Here is a 17,500-nt window from a genome sequence, read left to right as displayed (position 1 = left end):
GAGCTTGTTCCAGTGACTGGGTGTGTGACATCAGACTGAATATCTCCTACAGCTGCTAATACTATTACTACTACTACTCTCCTCCCTCCTCCTCTCCTCTCTCCTCCCCTCCATCTCTTTACCCTCTGCTGGTCTAGTCACACACACACACACACACGAACACACAGCTAGTCTATGTTTTTGCCTGGACTGGGTTCCGATTAAACCCGAGCAGCATGTTATGTTCAATGGCCGCATTTCACAGTCGACCTGGTCGGCTGTTTTGTCTAGGAAACCTCAGGGTAAAATATTAAAGACTTTAGGCCAACTAGGGGCCACATTTATCACTCACATCACTTATTAACAAGCCCCCGTCCAAGTGTAACTGAGTTAATGTGTGTGTGTGTCAGGTGGCTCTTGTAGTGGACTGGCATGCAAGACTCACACTCCGAGGGACTAAAGCAGTGTGTGTGCGTGTTGTATGCATGCACTGTGTGTGTATGTGTGTGTATGTAAATACTGTGTGTGTGTGTGTGTATAAATACTGTGTGTGTGTAAACAGTGAGAGTTGGTGTTGAAGGTCCAGATCTCACTGTCTCGTCACAGTCTTTCTGAATTCAAGGTTTTGCCGTGTAAATTATTTATCTGGCCACCCTCCTATCTGGTCCTGGGGGACAGAATGCGACACGGCAGACTCTACAACGTGTGTGTGTGTGTGTCATGGTGTGTGTGCGCGTGTGGACATGTATAAATATTAATGTCAGCCTCATGGTTATTTCATCAGACTGTGAGATATCTGAGGGGGCAGTGGTGAAGAGAGAGAGGGATGAAGGGAGGGCGAGCGAGAAAAAGATATAGATAAGAGGTGAGCAGGTGTGTGTGTGTCATGGTGTGTGTGTGTGTCATGATGTGTGTGTGTGTGTGTCATGGTGTGTGTGTGTGTGTGTCATGGTGTGTGTGTGTGTGTGTCATGGTGTGTGTGTGTGTCATGGTGTGTGTGTGTGTGTGTCATGGTGTGTGTGTGTGTGTGTCATGGTGTGTGTGTGTGACTTGCTCCCAGCACAGTGCAGTAGGAGAGACTGGAGGCAGCAGGGAGTCGTTTGTGAAGGAGCTGAGTGTGAAGAGGCAGAGGGGCTAGAGGCAGAATGTTCAAGGCAGTGCAGGAGGCAGGGTGTGTTAGAGGCAGGGTGAGTGAGAGGCAGGGTGAGTTAGAGGCAGGGTGAGTGAGAGGCAGGGTGAGTGAGAGGCAGGGTGAGTTAGAGGCAGGGTGAGTTAGAGGCAGGGTGAGTTAGAGGCAGCGTGTGTTAGAGGCAGATTGTGTTAGAGGCAGGGTGTGTTAGAGGCAGGGTGAGTTAGAGGCAGGGTGTGTTAGAGGCAGGGTGAGTTAGAGGCAGGGTGAGTTAGAGGCAGGTGTTGTGGATCAGAGTGCCATCGTCTCCCCAGTGTCTGTCTGGCCCTAACAGCCTTCTGGAGTGACCATTGTTTGCTGTGTGTGTGTGTATATATATATATATATGTGTGTATTTATGAATTTAAGTGCAAGTCTGAATGTGTGTGTTTACACGTGTGTGTGCGTGTGTGGTCAGCACCAGTGACGTCTAGGAGCACAGCTCGTTCTTTCCGTGCCGTGTCCTCTCCCTGAACCCCCTCTCTGTCTCTCTCGGTGTGCAACGGTGTGTGTGTGTGTACACGGCATGTGTGAGTGTGACTGTTTGTGTACAGTCTTTGTGAGAGTGGGAAAGTGTGTGTGTATGTGGAGAAGGGGAGGGGGCCGTCGAAAACAATCAGAGTACATGTGTAGAATCACAGTGGGGAGAAAAAAAGGGGGGGGGTTCAAATGACATTTCATTCATTCATTTTCTCTCTCCCTCTCTCCCTCTCTCTCTCAGCAGTACAGGCTTTCCAGCTTCCTCTAAGTGCTGGAGAGAACGAGAGGAACAAACAGTTGGGCTCTGTGTGAAAGTAGAACAAGGAGCCAAGAAAAACTAGCTGACACTTTTGGAGCCAAACGGTGTACCTCAAGTCCTCTGCTCTCCTCTCCTCACCTCCCTTCCCCTCTCCTCACCTCCTTTCCCTTCTCCTCCTTTACCCTCACCTCCTCTCCCCTCTCCTCACCTCCTTTCCCTTCTCCTCAACTCATTTACCCTCACCTCCTCTCCCCTCTCCTCACCTCCTTTCCCTTCTCCTCACCTCCTTTACCCTCACCTCACCTCCCCTCTTAGTCCTCACCTCCTTTCCCTTCTCCTCAACTCCTTTACCCTCACCTCCTCTCCCCTCTCCTCAACTCCTTTACCCTCATCTCCTCTCCCCTCTCCTCCTCTCCTTTACCCTGACCTCCCCTCCTTTTTCCTTTCTTCCCCTCCCTTTCCACCTCACCTCTGCCTGCCAGCCTTCACCTAACTCTTCTCCTTCTCTCTCCCTCGCCCCTGACTTGGCTAGACATGTCTCTCTCTTCATAAGTGTTCAGTTCAGGGAGAGTGTGTGTGTGTGTGTGTGTGTGTGTATGTGTGAGAGAGAGTTCTAGGTGAATCAAGAGGGTAAGCCAGAAGGCAAGGGGTCTCTGTAGCCGTGGCGACGAAGTACCATAAGAAGGGCGACATGATTGGTTCTGCTGCGACTTCAAAGAGAGGAGAGATCATTCTGTCCCTGCCCGGAATATTCCACAAGAGAAATGCTTGTCACATGACCCGGATGGGCAGGGAGAGGAAGAGATGGAGAGAGAGAGAGAGAAAGCAAGAGAGAAAGCAAGAGAGAAAGCGAGAGAGAAAGAGAGAGAGAGAGAGAGAGAGAGAGAGAGAGAGAGAGAGAGAGAGAGAAAAGGAGAGAGAGATGAAACAGTTTGCTAATAAATGATTGAACAGCTTGTCAATTCTGCCTCTCCTTTAACATGTCCTGTTAGAGGCAGTTCATTCGAGGACACGTGCACACGCACACACACAGCTTCCTGCACACACACACACACACACACACACGTTATTGATCTCTCACCACCTCACTGACAGGAAGGTGTCACAGCCTGGGTCAATAAGGTGCCGATCAGGGATCAATGCCCCTGATCGGTGACTGGCTGGCATTTCACACTGCCTGATCAATACTCTCCCTCCTTCCATCATCTGGGACAGATCAGGGGTTTGGAAACCAAGGAAACCAGAGGAAGTGGAGAGGGAGAGTGGTGAGAGAGAAAGAGGGATAAGGAGGGAGGGAGGCAGGGGGGGGAGGAGAGGGGGAGGGGAAGGTGGAGGGAGGGAAGCGTTCTGGCGGCCCGCTACAACAACACATTGATAGGTAGTGGTCTAGGGGGAGAAAGGGACAGCGCTGCCTGTTAGCCTATCAACGTGGCTCTACGCACACACACACGACACCTGAACAAATATGGACCATCCCTCTGGAACACACACACACACAGTGTGTGCCAGGGGAAACATAGTCGGACTGTTCTGCTCTCTCTCTCCATCCTGGTACTTGGTCATCACTGGTCCTAGTTACAACTCCTCCCCTCTCCCCCTCTCCCCTCACCCCCCCCTCACCCTCTCCAGGTCCTGCCGCAGGTGGGTGAACAGCTGCAGCCTCCTGTAGAGCACGTCCTGCTCCTGCTGGTCCAGGTTGTCCACCTCGTCCCTCTTCAGCACCACCAGCGGCCGGTTGCAGTTGGACTTCCTGCGGAGCTTCCAGAACTGATACAGGAAGTCCACGTGGGCGGCGGGCAGGCCCAGGCCCTCGGCTACCTCGCCCGGGTCCACCAGCAGGTAGAACTCGTCCTCCAGCTCCTGCAGCTTCTGCTTCCTCTGGCCCGCCTGCTCGCGCTCCGCCTGCTCGCGCTCCGCCGCCGACGGCGCGGGGCAAGCCGCCGCCACTGCCGGCCGCTCCGACGGCGTCGGGTGACGGTCGTCCGGTTTGGCTGCGTTTGCGTTTCCGTTGGGGTTCCCGTTAGCGGCGCCGCTGGGGTTGACGTTAGCGCCAGCGTTAGCGCTGTGCTCCAGACAGAAGGACTTGAAGCGCACCTCGTCGTTCTCCGCCAGGGTGGTCCTCATCTCCAGGCCGTGATCGAAGGCACAGGTCACGTGGAAGGCCACGATGCAGGACGCCATGGAGCACTGAGAGAGAGAGAGACAGAGACAGAGAGAAGGAGGGAGAGAGATAGAGAGAGAGAGAGAGAGAGAGAGAGGAGGGTGAAGGAGGAGAGAGAGAGATAGAGAGAGACAGACAGAGAGAGACAGAGAGAGAGAGACAGAGAGAGAGAGACAGAGAGAGAGAGACAGAGAGACAGAGAGAGAGAGAGGAGGGTGAAGGAGGAGAGTCTCTCCAATAGCCTGTGCACTCCAATCACACAGAGCTAGGGATAACCCAGTTTAACCCAGTATGTGTGTGTGTGTCTCACCTGTATGCAGGTACCGGTGTGTTCTCTACACAGGCTGCAGGCCAGGGCCCAGCGACTGGCAGGGATGTGGGACACCTTGGTGATGGGCTCCATCTTCTCTGGACAGCCGATACTGACCTGCACACACACACACACACACACACACACACACACACACACACACACAGTTAACCAAAAACTTCTCCCCACCAAGTGTCTTTCCACCCTTCTCCGTTCAAACCCATTCATCCCTTGCTTGCTTTCTGAAGAGAGTTCGATTGAAAAGACATCATCCACCGCCAACCCTTGTGCCTGAAATTACAACCTCCTCTTCCTCTCCTCTCCCTAATGACACGGTCTTTCACACAGAGAGGGAGAGAGGGGGGGGGGGGGGGGAGAGAGGGGGGGAGAGAGAGATGTGTTCCGCTCATCATCTTTCTCTTTTGTCCCCGTGATTAGGGCTTCCAAGAGTCTTCAGTCTTTAACATAGTGAGTGTGTGTGTGTTGATCGTTCATTTCGTCTCCCAATTAGTTCACATTTCGAGTAGGAACTGGAAATATACCAATATGAATCCAGAGATGAAGAAGTCTGTGTCTGTGAGAGAGTGTGTGTGTGTGTGTGTGAGAGAGAGAATGTGTGCGTGTGTCACCCAAAACCCTTTTCTTTAAGCGACTCTCAGAAGCGTAGCCTCTTCAACGGAATCTTCCGGAACATTCAGCAAGGCTCGCCAACGAATAAGCCAATCAGAGGTGAGTGCTCTGAGCCCTTCTTACACACACACACGCCTGTGAAATCCTCACCCATCCTCTGCCACATCCACTGTGTGTGTGTGTGTGTGTGTTTGAGAGAGGGGGATGTATGAGCGTTCCCCTTGAGATGTGTGTGTGTGTGTGTCTCACCTCTGGGATCCATAAGGCACAGCTGACGTGGACCCACTTGGTTCCGCTGCGGGTGGGCTTGAGGGCGCCCCCCCTCTTGGGGCACAACAGGCATTTAGGCTGCACCCCCAGGGCACAGGTCCGACACAGCCAGTTCCCCTGGGGCACCTTCAGGATCCCATAACACGCCTGGGGGGGAGGGGGAGGGAGGGAGAATTGGGGGAAGATGAAAGAGAAGATGGGAGAGGGAGGGAGGATGGCAGAGGGAGGGAAAAGGGAGGGAAGATGGGAGAGGGAGGGAAAAGGGAGGGAAGATGGGAGAGAAGATGGGAGAGGGAGGGAGGATGGCAGAGGGAGGGAAAAGGGAGGGAAGATGGGAGAGAAGATGGGAGAGGGAGGGAGGATGGCAGAGGGAGGGAAAAGGGAGGGAAGATGGGAGAGAAGATGGGAGAGGGAGGGAGGATGGCAGAGGGAGGGAAAAGGGAGGGAAGATGGGAGAGAAGATGGGAGAGGGAGGGAGGATGGCAGAGGGAGGGAAAAGGGAGGGAAGATGGGAGAGAAGATGGGAGAGGGAGGGAGGATGGCAGAGGGAGGGAAAAGGGAGGGAGGATGGCAGAGGGAGGGAAAGGGAGGGAGGAGGGAAAAGGGAAGGAGGATGGCAGAGGGAGGGAAAAGGGAGGGAAGATGGGAGAGAAGATGGGAGAGGGATAGGAAAAGGTGAGAGGGGGGGGATGAGAGAAAGATGGTAATACGAAGAATAAGGAGCTATTTTCACGTTTCACAACAATACCAGTCTTGACTGAGCGCGGTCTAAATACCAGGGGATTGTCACGCCAATGAACACAGTTTCCCTCCCCATCAAACACCACACTGACTAGGTTTCCCTGCCTGGGGATTGATCAAGTGTTCGTCTCTTAACAACAGATCCAGGAAACGGCTAGGCGTCTAATTCTGTCTCTCCTACTTCTCCTGATGGATCTGAATCTGCTGAAATAACAATGAAGTCTGACTGATGTGTGCTTCATCTCTTCATCAAACACGGCTGTAGTCTGGAGAATACACACGCGGGTGTACACAAGGGAACAGGATTAACTATCATTTAAATGGAAAAGACGCAACAGAAAAATGAAAATATAATCATTTCCGACCGCGACCTCTAACTCCTGACCCCTCCTGCTGTTCTACTTGTGAACAAAAAAATCTAAAAAGTGTAAAAATAACATTGATTTTGACCTGCCCCCCTGGACCTGCCCCCCTGGGCCTGCCCCCCTGGGCCTGCCCCCCTGGACCTGCCCCCCTGGACCTGTCCCCCTGGGCCTGTCCCCCTGGACCTGCCCCCCTGGACCTGCCCCCCTGGACCTGCCCCCCTGGACCTGCCCCCCTGGACCTGTCCCCCTGGACCTGCCCCCCTGGACCTGCCCCCCTGGACCTGTCCCCCTGGACCTGTCCCCCTGGACCTGCCCCCCTGGACCTGTCCCCCTGGACGTGTCCCCCTGGACCTGCCCCCCTGGACCTGTCCCCCTGGACGTGTCCCCCTGGACCTGTCCCCCTGGACCTGCCCCCCTGGACCTGTCCCCCTGGACGTGTCCCCCTGGACCTGCCCCCCTGGACCTGCCCCCCTGGACCTGTCCCCCTGGACGTGTCCCCCTGGACCTGTCCCCCTGGGCCTGGCCCCTGACCCCCCTCAACCTGCCCCCCCCCCGACCTGCGCCCCCCCTGGACCTGCCCCCTTCCCCCCTGGACCTGGCCCCTGACCCCCCTCAACCTGCCCCCCCCCGACCTGCGCCCCCCCTGGACCTGCCCCCTTCCCCCCCTGGACCTGACCCCTGACCCCCTGGACCTGCCCCCTGCCCCACCTGGTGCACACAGATGTTGCACTTGTCGCAGAACACCATCTCGTTGCCGTCCTCCCCCTCGGGCGAGTGGCACACGTCACAGACCACGTCCTCGTCGTACTCGATGCCCAGGCCCTCCTCCCTCTCGATGGCGCTCTGCATGTTGTCCTGGCACAGACGCTCCAGCTCCACCAGCACACGCTCCATCGTCAGCTCGTCCAGCTCAGGCAGCGCTGACACACACACACACACACACACACACACACACACACACACACTGTCAGAGTACTGTCTACTGGGGGGACACACACACACACTGTCAGAGTACTGTCTACTGGGGGGGGACGATACTGTCCAGTCCAGATCACTACAGTAGTGTACAGTACTGTACTGTAGTATAGAGTCCAGTCTAGTCCAGTTGAGATCACTACAGTAGTGGGCCGTGTCACATGGTGTGTGTCTGGGTCACATGGTGTGTGTCTGGGTCACATGGTGTGTGTCTGGGTCACATGGTATGTGTCTGGGTCACATGGTATGTCTGACGGCAGGCAGGCAGGCAGGCTGGGAACAGTGTTACTCATCATCGTCTGTCTTTACACGCGTCATGGAGGCCAGAACAGTCTGAACTGTCCCAGCCGTGTGTGTGTGTGTGTGCGCATATCTGTGTGTGTGTGTATGCATGTGCTTAACTGTCTATTTGTATATGAGCTGAGAACAAGCCAAGGACACACACACAGTACACACAGTACACAAAGTACACACACACAATAAGCTGTATCAGCCAATCAGATATGCAGCAGGGCCTAACCCTGCATGGAAATCCGAACCGTGTTCGTTTAGTGTTGCGTCGTGTGCCGTGTGGAGCGACGCGTTGGGCTGGAGAACGCCAGTGTGTGTTTGGGAGGAAAGATTTCAGGATCTTGAAGAGGCAGAGAAAATAAGCCATGGCCCGGAGGGGATTTAAAAAGGCAATTATATTCCTTATCTGCAACCATGAGATCAGATCCAGCAAACTGACTCAGGCCAGGAGTCCTCGGGGCCAAGGGTTGTCAAAGGCCAGGCAGGGAGAGAAGGAGAGGACAGGGAGGGAGGGAGAGGAGGAGGGAGGCAGGGAGAGGAGGGAGGGAAGCAGGGAGAGGAGGAGAGGACAGGGAGGGAGGGAGAGGAGGAGGGAGGCAGGGAGAGGAGGGAGGGAGGCAGGGAGAGGAGGAGAGGACAGGGAGGGAGGGAGAGGAGGAGGGAGGCAGGGAGAGAAGGAGAGGACAGGGAGAGGAGGAGGGAGGCAGAGGAGGAGGGAGGCAGGGAGAGAAGGAGAGGGACAGGGAGGGAGGGAGAGGAGGACGGAGGCAGGGAGAGGAGGAGAGGACAGGGAGGGAGGGAGAGAGGGAGGGAGGGAGGGAGGGAGGGAGGGAGGGAGGGAGGGAGGGAGGGAGGGAGGGAGGGAGGGAGGGAGGGAGGGAGGGAGGGAGGGAGGGAGGGAGAGAAGGAGGGAATAGGGTGAGAGGAGGGGGGAAATAATGCAAGAGAGGCAGAGACAGAGAGATAAGAAAAGAGAATGTCAGAGTGACAGAGATATCAGAGAAAAAGAAACTAAAAGAGAGAGAGAGAGACAGAGAGAGAGAGAAGAGAAACAATATGGTGATTTTGGCCAAGGCCCAGAAACCTCTCACCATGGATAAACTATTTGATTAATGTAAGCCTGAATTATCTCAACACCTTCTCAAAGGCTTACAAGACCCATTGCTCCCCCCCCCCCGCCCGGGCTCCACTGCAGTAGCTAACCCAAATCAAACTCGCCCAAAGACCTCTCCACCACGATGGGAGTATGGCGAGGGTGCGTTTGATTCGACTCACCCATGTCCCTGAACTCTGCGTTGACCAGCTCCAGCCAGGAAACGTCCAGCTCGTCCAGGTCGTACCTGCTCAGGGGCTCACTGGGAGGGAGGACGTCCGCCCCCGGGCCCCCCTCGCACCCACGCCTCAGGTGGGACCCCGTCCAGTAGAACGGAATACCACCTACCTCCGGGAGGAGTCTGGAACACACACACACACACACACATTAGAAATGAGTAGTACAGTAGAGTATAATACAAGCAGGGCACAGCAGAGCATATTAGAGCAGAGTACAGCCTCACCCCCAGGCCCTAGAACACTCCAGTCAGCTCTGTATAGCCTGCTGTGACACACACACACACGCACACGCACAGACACACACACACGCCTCAGGGCCCCTCAGAGTATCATGGGAAATGGGGTCAGGGAACACTTGACCCACTGGGAACCCTAAGCAATTCTCACACACTAACACATGCACGCACAACTACACACACACACACACACACACAGAATATTTATTTTCTAAGTCGTCACAGCTCTAAGGTTGTTATGACAGACCGATGATAGCAGACACACACTCACCCCTTCTCATTTTCTCCTATTCTCCCCCTCTCTCTCCTATTCTCCCCCTCTCTCTCCTGTTCTCCCCCTCTCTCTCCTATTCTCCCCCTCTCCTATTCTCCCCTCTCTCCTATTCTCCCCCTCTCTCTCCTATTCTCCCCCTCTCTCTCCTATTCTCCCCCTCTCTCTCCTGTTCTCCCCCTCTCTCTCCTGTTCTCCCCCTCTCTCTCCTGTTCTCCCCCTCTCTCTCCTATTCTCCCCCTCTCTCTCCTATTCTCCCCCTCTCTCTCCTATTCTCCCCTCTCTCTCCTATTCTCCCCCTCTCTCCTCCTCTCTCCCTCTCTCCTATTCTCCCCTCTCTCTCCTGTTCTCCCCCTCTCTCTCCTGTTCTCCCCCTCTCTCTCCTGTTCTCCCCCTCTCTCCTATTCTCCCCCTCTCTCCCTATTCTCCCCCTCTCTCTCCTATTCTCCCCCTCTCTCTCCTATTCTCCCCCTCTCTCTCCTGTTCTCCCCCTCTCTCTCCTATTCTCCCCCTCTCTCTCCTATTCTCCCCCTCTCTCTCCTGTTCTCCCCCTCTCTCTCCTATTCTCCCCCTCTCTCTCCTATTCTCCCCCTCTCTCTCCTGTTCTCCCCCTCTCTCTCCTGTTCTCCCCCTCTCTCTCCTATTCTCCCCCTCTCTCTCCTGTTCTCCCCCTCTCTCCTGTTCTCCCCCTCCTCTCCTGTTCTCCCCCTCTCTCTCCTGTTCTCCCCCTCTCTCTCCTGTTCTCCCCCTCTCTCTCCTGTTCTCCCCCTCTCACTCTTCTCTGGGTGAGACAGCAGCAGCCTCTCCAGAGCAGCTTGTTCACACCTCTTGTTCTCTCTCACACACCTCACTTCCTCCCTTGCGTACGCTTCCTGTTCTCACACACCTCACTTCCTCCCCACACACCTAACCTGCTCTCCTCTTTCTGCTTGCCGCACATGACGACCAGCTTCTACAGACAGACAGCTGGACAGGGAGGGAGAGGTGGAGGGAGCTGCGTTCTCCTTCTCTGGGACACTGACTGATATTAGGCTGATATTGCTATCAGCAAGGCCCACTATGACACAAAAGTTGTGTGTTTGTCCTTTATTAACATAAACACTAAGTCCCCTTCATGAAAACGGGTGTCTTTCTCCAAATATTTGAGCATTATGGAAAGTGATTTGAACTAAGACGTGTTTGGTATGAGTAGTTAAACTGCCCCGGTAGTAGGCGGCACCGCAAGCACGATTTCCCCCAAAACTGTCCCCTCTCTAGTTGAGGCTCCAGCCATCTTGTCATGAGTGAATCGCCACACACACATTTACACACATATACAGGTTTGTACACACACCGGTATAAGCGTGCACACACACACACACACACACACAACCTCCAATAATCAGATCCTACAATGAAAAACGGGGGGGCTCAAGGATCCAGGGCCTTATTGTCTCAGCAACAGACTGTTCAGACTCATTAACTCAGCAGAATGAGATGAGGAGAGAGAGAGAAGAGAAAAGGAATGAGGAAAAAGGAGAGTGAAAAATATGAGGGGGGGAGATGACAGATGATAGAAAGAGAGATGAGATAGAAAGAGAGAACAGAGAGAGAGAGAACATAGAGAGAGAGAGAGATGAGAGAGAGGGAGGGAGGGAGCAGTTGTCAGTTCCCTCTGGTTCGAGAAAGGAGTCTAATGTGGTCAGTGTGACCAGTTATGAAAGAGCAGATTAACCAGAGGAGAGACAGGTGTTCTCAAAGACAGTGAAAACAAAGGCTGAAAACAGTCTGAAGCCAGACAGACAGACAGACAGCCAGACAGACAGACAGGCTGAGGCCAGACAGACAGACAGACTGAGGCCAGACAGACAGACAGACTGAGGCCAGACAGACAGACAGACAGACAGACAGACAGACAGACAGACAGGCTCTGTACTACCTCCTACACTGTGCCTACCAGGTGCCAGACAGGCTGGCCATGCTCGTGGCTGGGGGGGCTGAGAGGGCGAGTGGGCAAACTGGCTGGCAATACCGAGAGAGAGAGGGACAGAGAGAGAGAGAGAGAGAGAGAGAGAGAGAGAGGGACAGAGAGAGAGAGACTGAGAGAGAGAGAGACTGAGAGATATAGACAGAGAGAGGGAGACAGAGAGAGACAGAGACAGAGAGAGACTGAGAGAGAGACAGAGACTGAGAGATATAGACAGAGAGAGAGACATAGACAGAGAGAGACAGAGAGACAGAGAGAGAGAGACAGAGACAGAGACAGAGAGAGAGAGAGACAGAGAGAGACAGAGACAGAGAGAGAGGGAGACAGAGAGAGAGTATCCCTGAAGTCAGTCAGTCTCTGGTCAGAACAGACTCCATGAACCTCTGGTGAGCCGAGCTAAGACTCCAGTCCCGTCGATCTCTCCTTCTGTCGCCCTCTTCTCAGTCCCTCTCTCTCCCCCTCCCCTTTCCCCCAAGTTTGTCTGTGACATCTTTCCCCTTTTCTCTCTCACCCTTCTCCCCCCCCCCAGTCCCAGCTCCAGTCACCCCCCCATCCATCCTCAGATGACCCCATTCCCACCCCTGGGGGGGGAGAGGGGAGAGAGGGGGGTGCAGCCATGTGGAGAAAGCAGGTCAGACCCCTGTGAGGCTTCCCACCCCGGGGGTTGGGGAGGGTCAGGGAAACGGGCACCCATGTCGGGGACAGGGATGTGTGTGATATGTGTGTGTGTCTACACTATGTCTGCCTATACCATGTCTGGGTCTGTGTCTGCGAGGGGCATTTTAATGAACACACACACAGAGAGAGAGAGAGAGAGAGAGAGAGAGAGAGAGAGAGAGAGAGAGAGAGAGAGAGAGAGAGAGAGAGAGAGAGAGAGAGAGAGAGAGAGAGAGAGAGAGAGAGAGAGAGAGAGAGAGAGAGAGAGAGAGAGAGAGAGAGAGAGAGAGAGAGAGAGAGAGAGAGAGAGAGAGAGAGAGAGAGAGAGAGAGAGAGAGAGAGAGAGAGAGAGAGAGAGAGAGAGAGAGAGAGAGAGAGAGAGAGAGAGAGAGAGAGAGAGAGAGAGAGAGAGAGAGAGAGAGAGAGAGAGAGAGAGAGAGAGAGAGAGAGACAGACAGAAAGGGATAGACAGAGACGCAGACAGACAGAGAGACAGAGAGACAGAGATTGTATCAGACTGAATGTGTTGTGATCGGAAAGAGGAAGAGGGCAGATGATGTAGCTAAGCGCTGATATCTATGTGCCACATCAAAATAGTTCACCCTCAGAGAAAGTCCCTAAGATAAAGACTTCACTGTTTGTCTGCTGAGTCATATTAACCCAGCAACCCAAAACCACCAAACACAACACTACCAAGCCCAAAACTACTAAAACCGACGCTAGAGAGCCCAAACTAGTCTTTAGGCTGATAAAACCACTAAGCCTAAACTAGCAAACAGATAGAAGTCAGCCCACTAGATGTGACTGACCAGAATACTCTGAAACTACGCTGTGAACTTCGGAAGTTCAACTGTGATTTGACTCATCCTCACAAGGAGAACGGAAGTCTCAAAATCACCCTCCACGCGCCGATGTGAGAGGACTCGACACAAAAACCCCCTCTGAGCGTTTGTGGTTCAGTCATGACGAAACCCACACAAAACGAGATAAGAAATTCTTAGCAGACGAGAAGGGAGAGAGGGAGGGAGAGAGACAGGGGAGAGAGAGAGACAGGGGAGAGAGAGAGACAGGGGAGAGAGAGATAGAGAGACAGGGGAGAGAGAGAGACAGGGGAGGGAGAGAGAGATGGGAGATAGAGAGACGGGAGAGAAACAGAGACAGGGGAGGGAGACAGAGACAGGGGAGAGAGACAGAGACAGGGGAGAGAGACAGAGACAGGGGAGAGAGACAGAGACAGGGGAGAGAGACAGAGACAGGGGAGAGAGACAGAGACAGGGGAGAGAGACAGAGACAGGGGAGAGAGACAGAGACAGGGGAGAGAGACAGAGACAGGGGAGAGAGACAGAGACAGGGGAGAGAGACAGAGACAGGGGAGAGAGACAGAGACAGGGGAGAGAGAGACAGGGGAGAGAGAGACAGGGAGAGAGAGAGAGAGAGAGAGAGAGAGAGAGAGAGAGAGAGAGAGAGAAAGACAGAGCTTATTTCCTCAGCTCGAGAAAACAAAAAAAGGCGACAGCAGTTAAATTGGCGGAGAAACGAGGCAGGAACGGCTCGCTACGCCGGCGGAAAGACTCGCTCCCGTCCACCGGCCCGGCGTGCCGCAGGGTTAACGGGAGACTTTCTGCGGGGCGGCCATTTTGTGATTCCTTCAGATGCCAACGCGGTCTGCCCAGCAATGCCAAGCGTGTTGTCATGGATATGGTTCAGCCTTATTACCATGTCTTCCTTCTCAGTCCCCTGCCACACACACACACACACACACACACACACACAGAGAGCACCGATCACAAATGCAGACACACACACCCGCACCACATTTGCACACATGCACATGATCGGCAAGCGACACACGTTTTTTCAATAAACTTGCACGCTCACACACGCGCGTTCAAGCACACACACGCACGCACACACACACGCAGTCTAGCCAGGGTTTTATCTCTTCGCTGCACTCTCTCCCTCTCTTTTTTTCAGTCTATTTGTTTTCTCGTGTTCTTTCCCAAACTCAGGCGGCTCACTGGACGACACACAAAAAGAGAAACTCAATCACACACCTCCACCCCCCCTCCTTCAGCACCTCCACCCCCCCTCCTTCAGCACTGTTCCTCTCCTTCACACACACACACACAATAATCCAGCTTGGGGGGTTTGAGGGCTGGGGAGGAAGGGGGAGAAAGGTTGTTTTCATTCACATTTTCCACTGAGTCAGTTGCCAGGGAGAGAAGGGGGGGGGGGGGGGTGGAGTACAGAGAGTGGGGAGAGAGAGAGAGAGAGGGAGAAGAGGTAGAGAGAAGGAGAGGAAGAGAGGGGAGAAGGTGGAGAGGGGCTGCTGCATGGAGTTGGAGAACGATGGCATGGCGCCAAGACCTTCAGGTCCCTCCCTCCCTCCCTCCCTCCCTCCCTCCCTCCCTCCCTCCCTCCTCTACCTTCCTCTCCACCGCTCTACTCCCTGCCTCTCTTCTCCCTCCCTCCGGTTCCTCTACCTCCCTCTCTCTCTCTCTCTCTCTCTCTCTCTCTCTCTCTCCCCCCCCTCTTCTTACCTTCCCTCTCCCCCCTCCTTCTCTTCAACACCAAAACCACATAACCCCTCCAACCCCCTTTTCTGTTGCTAAATCACTGCAGTACGAATACATTCAACAGAAGGAGAGAGGGAGAGAAGTCGGGGAGAGAGGGAGGGAGAGAAGCAGAGAGAGGGATGTCGAAAGAGGAGGAGAGGGAGGGCAGGCAGGCAAGAGAGGGAGGGAAGGCATCATCTTACAAAACAAAAGAGAGAGAGTGAGAGAGATGGGGATGAGAAATGTAAGGATGGAGATGCAGGACAGAAATATGGGGGGAAGAGAGAGGGGAGAGAGAGCACAGCGCCTCTGTGGTTCTCTCGACAGCATCTGTGCTTCTCGTCTGTATGTCTCCTCGCAGTCAGTAACAATGTAGGAAAAGATGCTTGGTTTATGTGTGTGTGGGAGTGTGTGTGACTGTGTGTGACTGTGTGTGTGTACTCGTAGATGACAGAGGATGCATATGAAAGTGTGGCAGGGGTTGTCACCTGCCCTGTGTTCTGTACAGTACCTTTTATGTGTTTATGTGATGTGTATACTGTGTATGTTGTATATTGTATGTGTGTGTTAGATACACACACAGTGTGAACCCTCATGCGTAAAGTGACAGCTAAATTGGAGTGTTGGTGTGTCCCTGTGTATATGACTGCTTGCATACGAAGCCTCAGTGAGTGTGTGTGAGTGTGTTCTGCTTGTATAAGAGTTCACACCGAGCATGTGTGTGTGTAGCTGTTTGTATAAGAGATCAGTGTAAGCGTGCGTGCGAGTGTGCGTGCGCGCGCGCGTGTTTAGCTGCTTGTATAAGAGATCACAGTAAGTGTGTGGGAGTTGTTTAAAAAGCTCTCTTGAAAGATAAGAGAGACCAGAGGAAAAGAGAGCGACAGAGACAGAGCGCGAGAGAGAGAGAGAGAGAGAGAGAGAGAGAGAGAGAGAGACAGAAATGGAGAGAGGGAGACGGATGGCCAAATCAAGGAGAAAGAACGAAAAAAAGGGAGAATGGGACGAGGTGAATAGCAGGTAGAGGACGGAGAGAAAGATGAGAGAAAGAGAGACAGAAGAAAGAGAAGAATGAGAGAGAGGAATGAGAGAGAGGAATGAGAGAGAGAGGAATGAGAGAGAGAGGAATGAGAGACAGAGGAATGAGAGACAGAGGAATGAGAGAGAGAGAGGAATGAGAGACAGAGGAATGAGAGAGAGAGAGGAATGAGAGAGAGAGGAATGAGAGAGAGATGCTGAAGGATACTGTTGTCCTCCACTTGTCAGGGATGATGTCATGATGGTTCTAAACGCAAGCATGCTGTGGCATACAGATGACTCATTTCTCCAGAGTGTTGTATGTTCTCACACACACACAAAGACACACACACACACACACACACAAAGACAAGCAAGTGGACTGGTCCTGGGGGCAGAGGCTGCCGGCTCAGGTCGTGACTGGATGGTGAGTCTGGAAGTGGAGCTGGTGTTGGTGGGAGTGTGGTGTGGTGTGGGGGGGTTGGGGGCTGGAGGGGTCTCCCCCCCCCTCTCTCTCTTCCTGCATTCCACCTCTGTCTGACTGACTTCCCGCCAGCCCACCAGCAAGTAGCTAACCACACACACACACACACACACACACACACACACACACACACACACACACACACACACACACACACACACACACACAGAGAGGGGGTTGTGATGGCTTGTTCGTGGGGATTCTACAGCTACGAAAACCTGAAGAGATTAGTAAAAGTCTTAGTGTGCAGAAGTGTTCCAGGGAAAACACAGGAGTAGTTGTAACTCTGCAGGAAACTCTCTGTCTCTCACACACACACACACACACACACACAAATGAACAACAGGAGGAGAGAAAACATTCCCAGACTGTGGGCTAACTCCTTCTCCTTCTTCATCGTTACAGGTGAGGTGAAGAGGAGGGGAGAGGGGTGAATGATGAGGGAGAGAGAGAAATAGAGGAGAGAGAAAGAGGAGAGAGAGAGAGAAATAGAGGAGAGAGAAAGAGGAGAGAGAGAAATATAGGAGAAGGGAGAAGAGGTGTGTGTTTGTGTGTGTCAGCTGGCCTAGACGTGCAGCTCCTCTCCCTCGCCTCATTTGTCTGAGGAGAATGTTTGTGTACTCTCTCCCTTGTGTCTCCTTTGTCATCCCTCGCTTCTCTTCCTCCATCTATCTCTCGCTCTCTCTCCCTCCCGCTGTCCATCTCTTTCTCTCCATCCCTCCATTGTTTGCTCTCTCTCTCTTTCTCTCTCTCTCGTAATTCAGTAGTGGTCTCAGAAAGAGGTCACCCAAAACTAAACACCGGTATATGCAGCTAAAACAGCCACAGTAAAGAATGAGCCAGACCAGACCTGGCTAGGCCAAACCAGGCCAGGCCAAACCAGGCCAGGCCAGAGGTGTTGGTCTTTAGTGCTGCTGGGAGGCGCAGGGCAGAGCAGCTAAACAGTGTTTACTCTGCTGAGAGCACAGGGCTAAGTGAGCGGCCGGGGTGAAGCGGGCGACCCTGGTGGGGTCATTAAAGTCCATGGCTCCCCCAGCAGCTGTTTGTCTGAGGAAGTGCAGTCACAGAGACGGAGGGAGGGGAGGAGAGGAGGAGGAGCGAGCGAGCGAGCGAGCGAGAAAGAGAGAGAGAGAGAGAGAGAGAGCAATGGGGGGCTAAGACGTCAGTTGTGATGGTGTATAATCACTACCCATGAGGTGAGTGGTGAGTCGTGCACTCACTCACACACACACACTTGTGACTTAATGGAGATGAGAAGCTGGGGCAGGGGGCCGTCCCTGTGAGCAGGAAATAGCTTCAGTTCTGGAAACAAGAAAAGAGGATGAGTCAGAGAGAGAGAGAGACAGAGAGAGAGAG

At 53.6% G+C, this 17,500-nt stretch overlaps 1 protein-coding gene and 1 long non-coding RNA gene across 8 annotated transcripts in view; one reads left to right on the top strand and one right to left on the bottom strand.

Moving 5' to 3' along the window:
* jade2 (jade family PHD finger 2) overlaps positions 1 to 17,500 on the bottom strand; it is a 48,807-nt gene that overhangs the window by 9,531 nt on the left and 21,776 nt on the right. For all 7 annotated transcript variants that reach the window (XR_014734543.1, XM_084683631.1, XM_084683632.1 and 4 more), the window contains 5 exons: positions 8,905 to 9,083; positions 7,072 to 7,283; positions 5,237 to 5,404; positions 4,358 to 4,474; positions 3,507 to 4,073 (listed from right to left, as the gene is read on the bottom strand). Coding sequence is in view for 6 of the 7 variants with exons in the window: in XM_084683631.1 (XP_084539757.1) it covers positions 3,507 to 4,073; positions 4,358 to 4,474; positions 5,237 to 5,404; positions 7,072 to 7,283; positions 8,905 to 9,083 (1,243 nt within the window). In the remaining variant the exon portion in view is untranslated. The remainder of the gene's footprint in view (positions 1 to 3,506; positions 4,074 to 4,357; positions 4,475 to 5,236; positions 5,405 to 7,071; positions 7,284 to 8,904; positions 9,084 to 17,500) is intronic.
* On the top strand, positions 765 to 2,848 carry LOC146246280 (uncharacterized). Its single transcript, XR_014734544.1, has 2 exons — positions 765 to 844; positions 1,869 to 2,848. It is a non-coding gene; the product is annotated as an uncharacterized LOC146246280 (long non-coding RNA).

Source organism: Hypomesus nipponensis, chromosome 20 (assembly GCF_054491055.1).
Source record: "Hypomesus nipponensis isolate SF chromosome 20, ASM5449105v1, whole genome shotgun sequence".
Taxonomy (NCBI): Eukaryota; Metazoa; Chordata; class Actinopteri; order Osmeriformes; family Osmeridae; genus Hypomesus; species Hypomesus nipponensis.
This window is presented reverse-complemented; position numbering and strand designations above follow the sequence as displayed.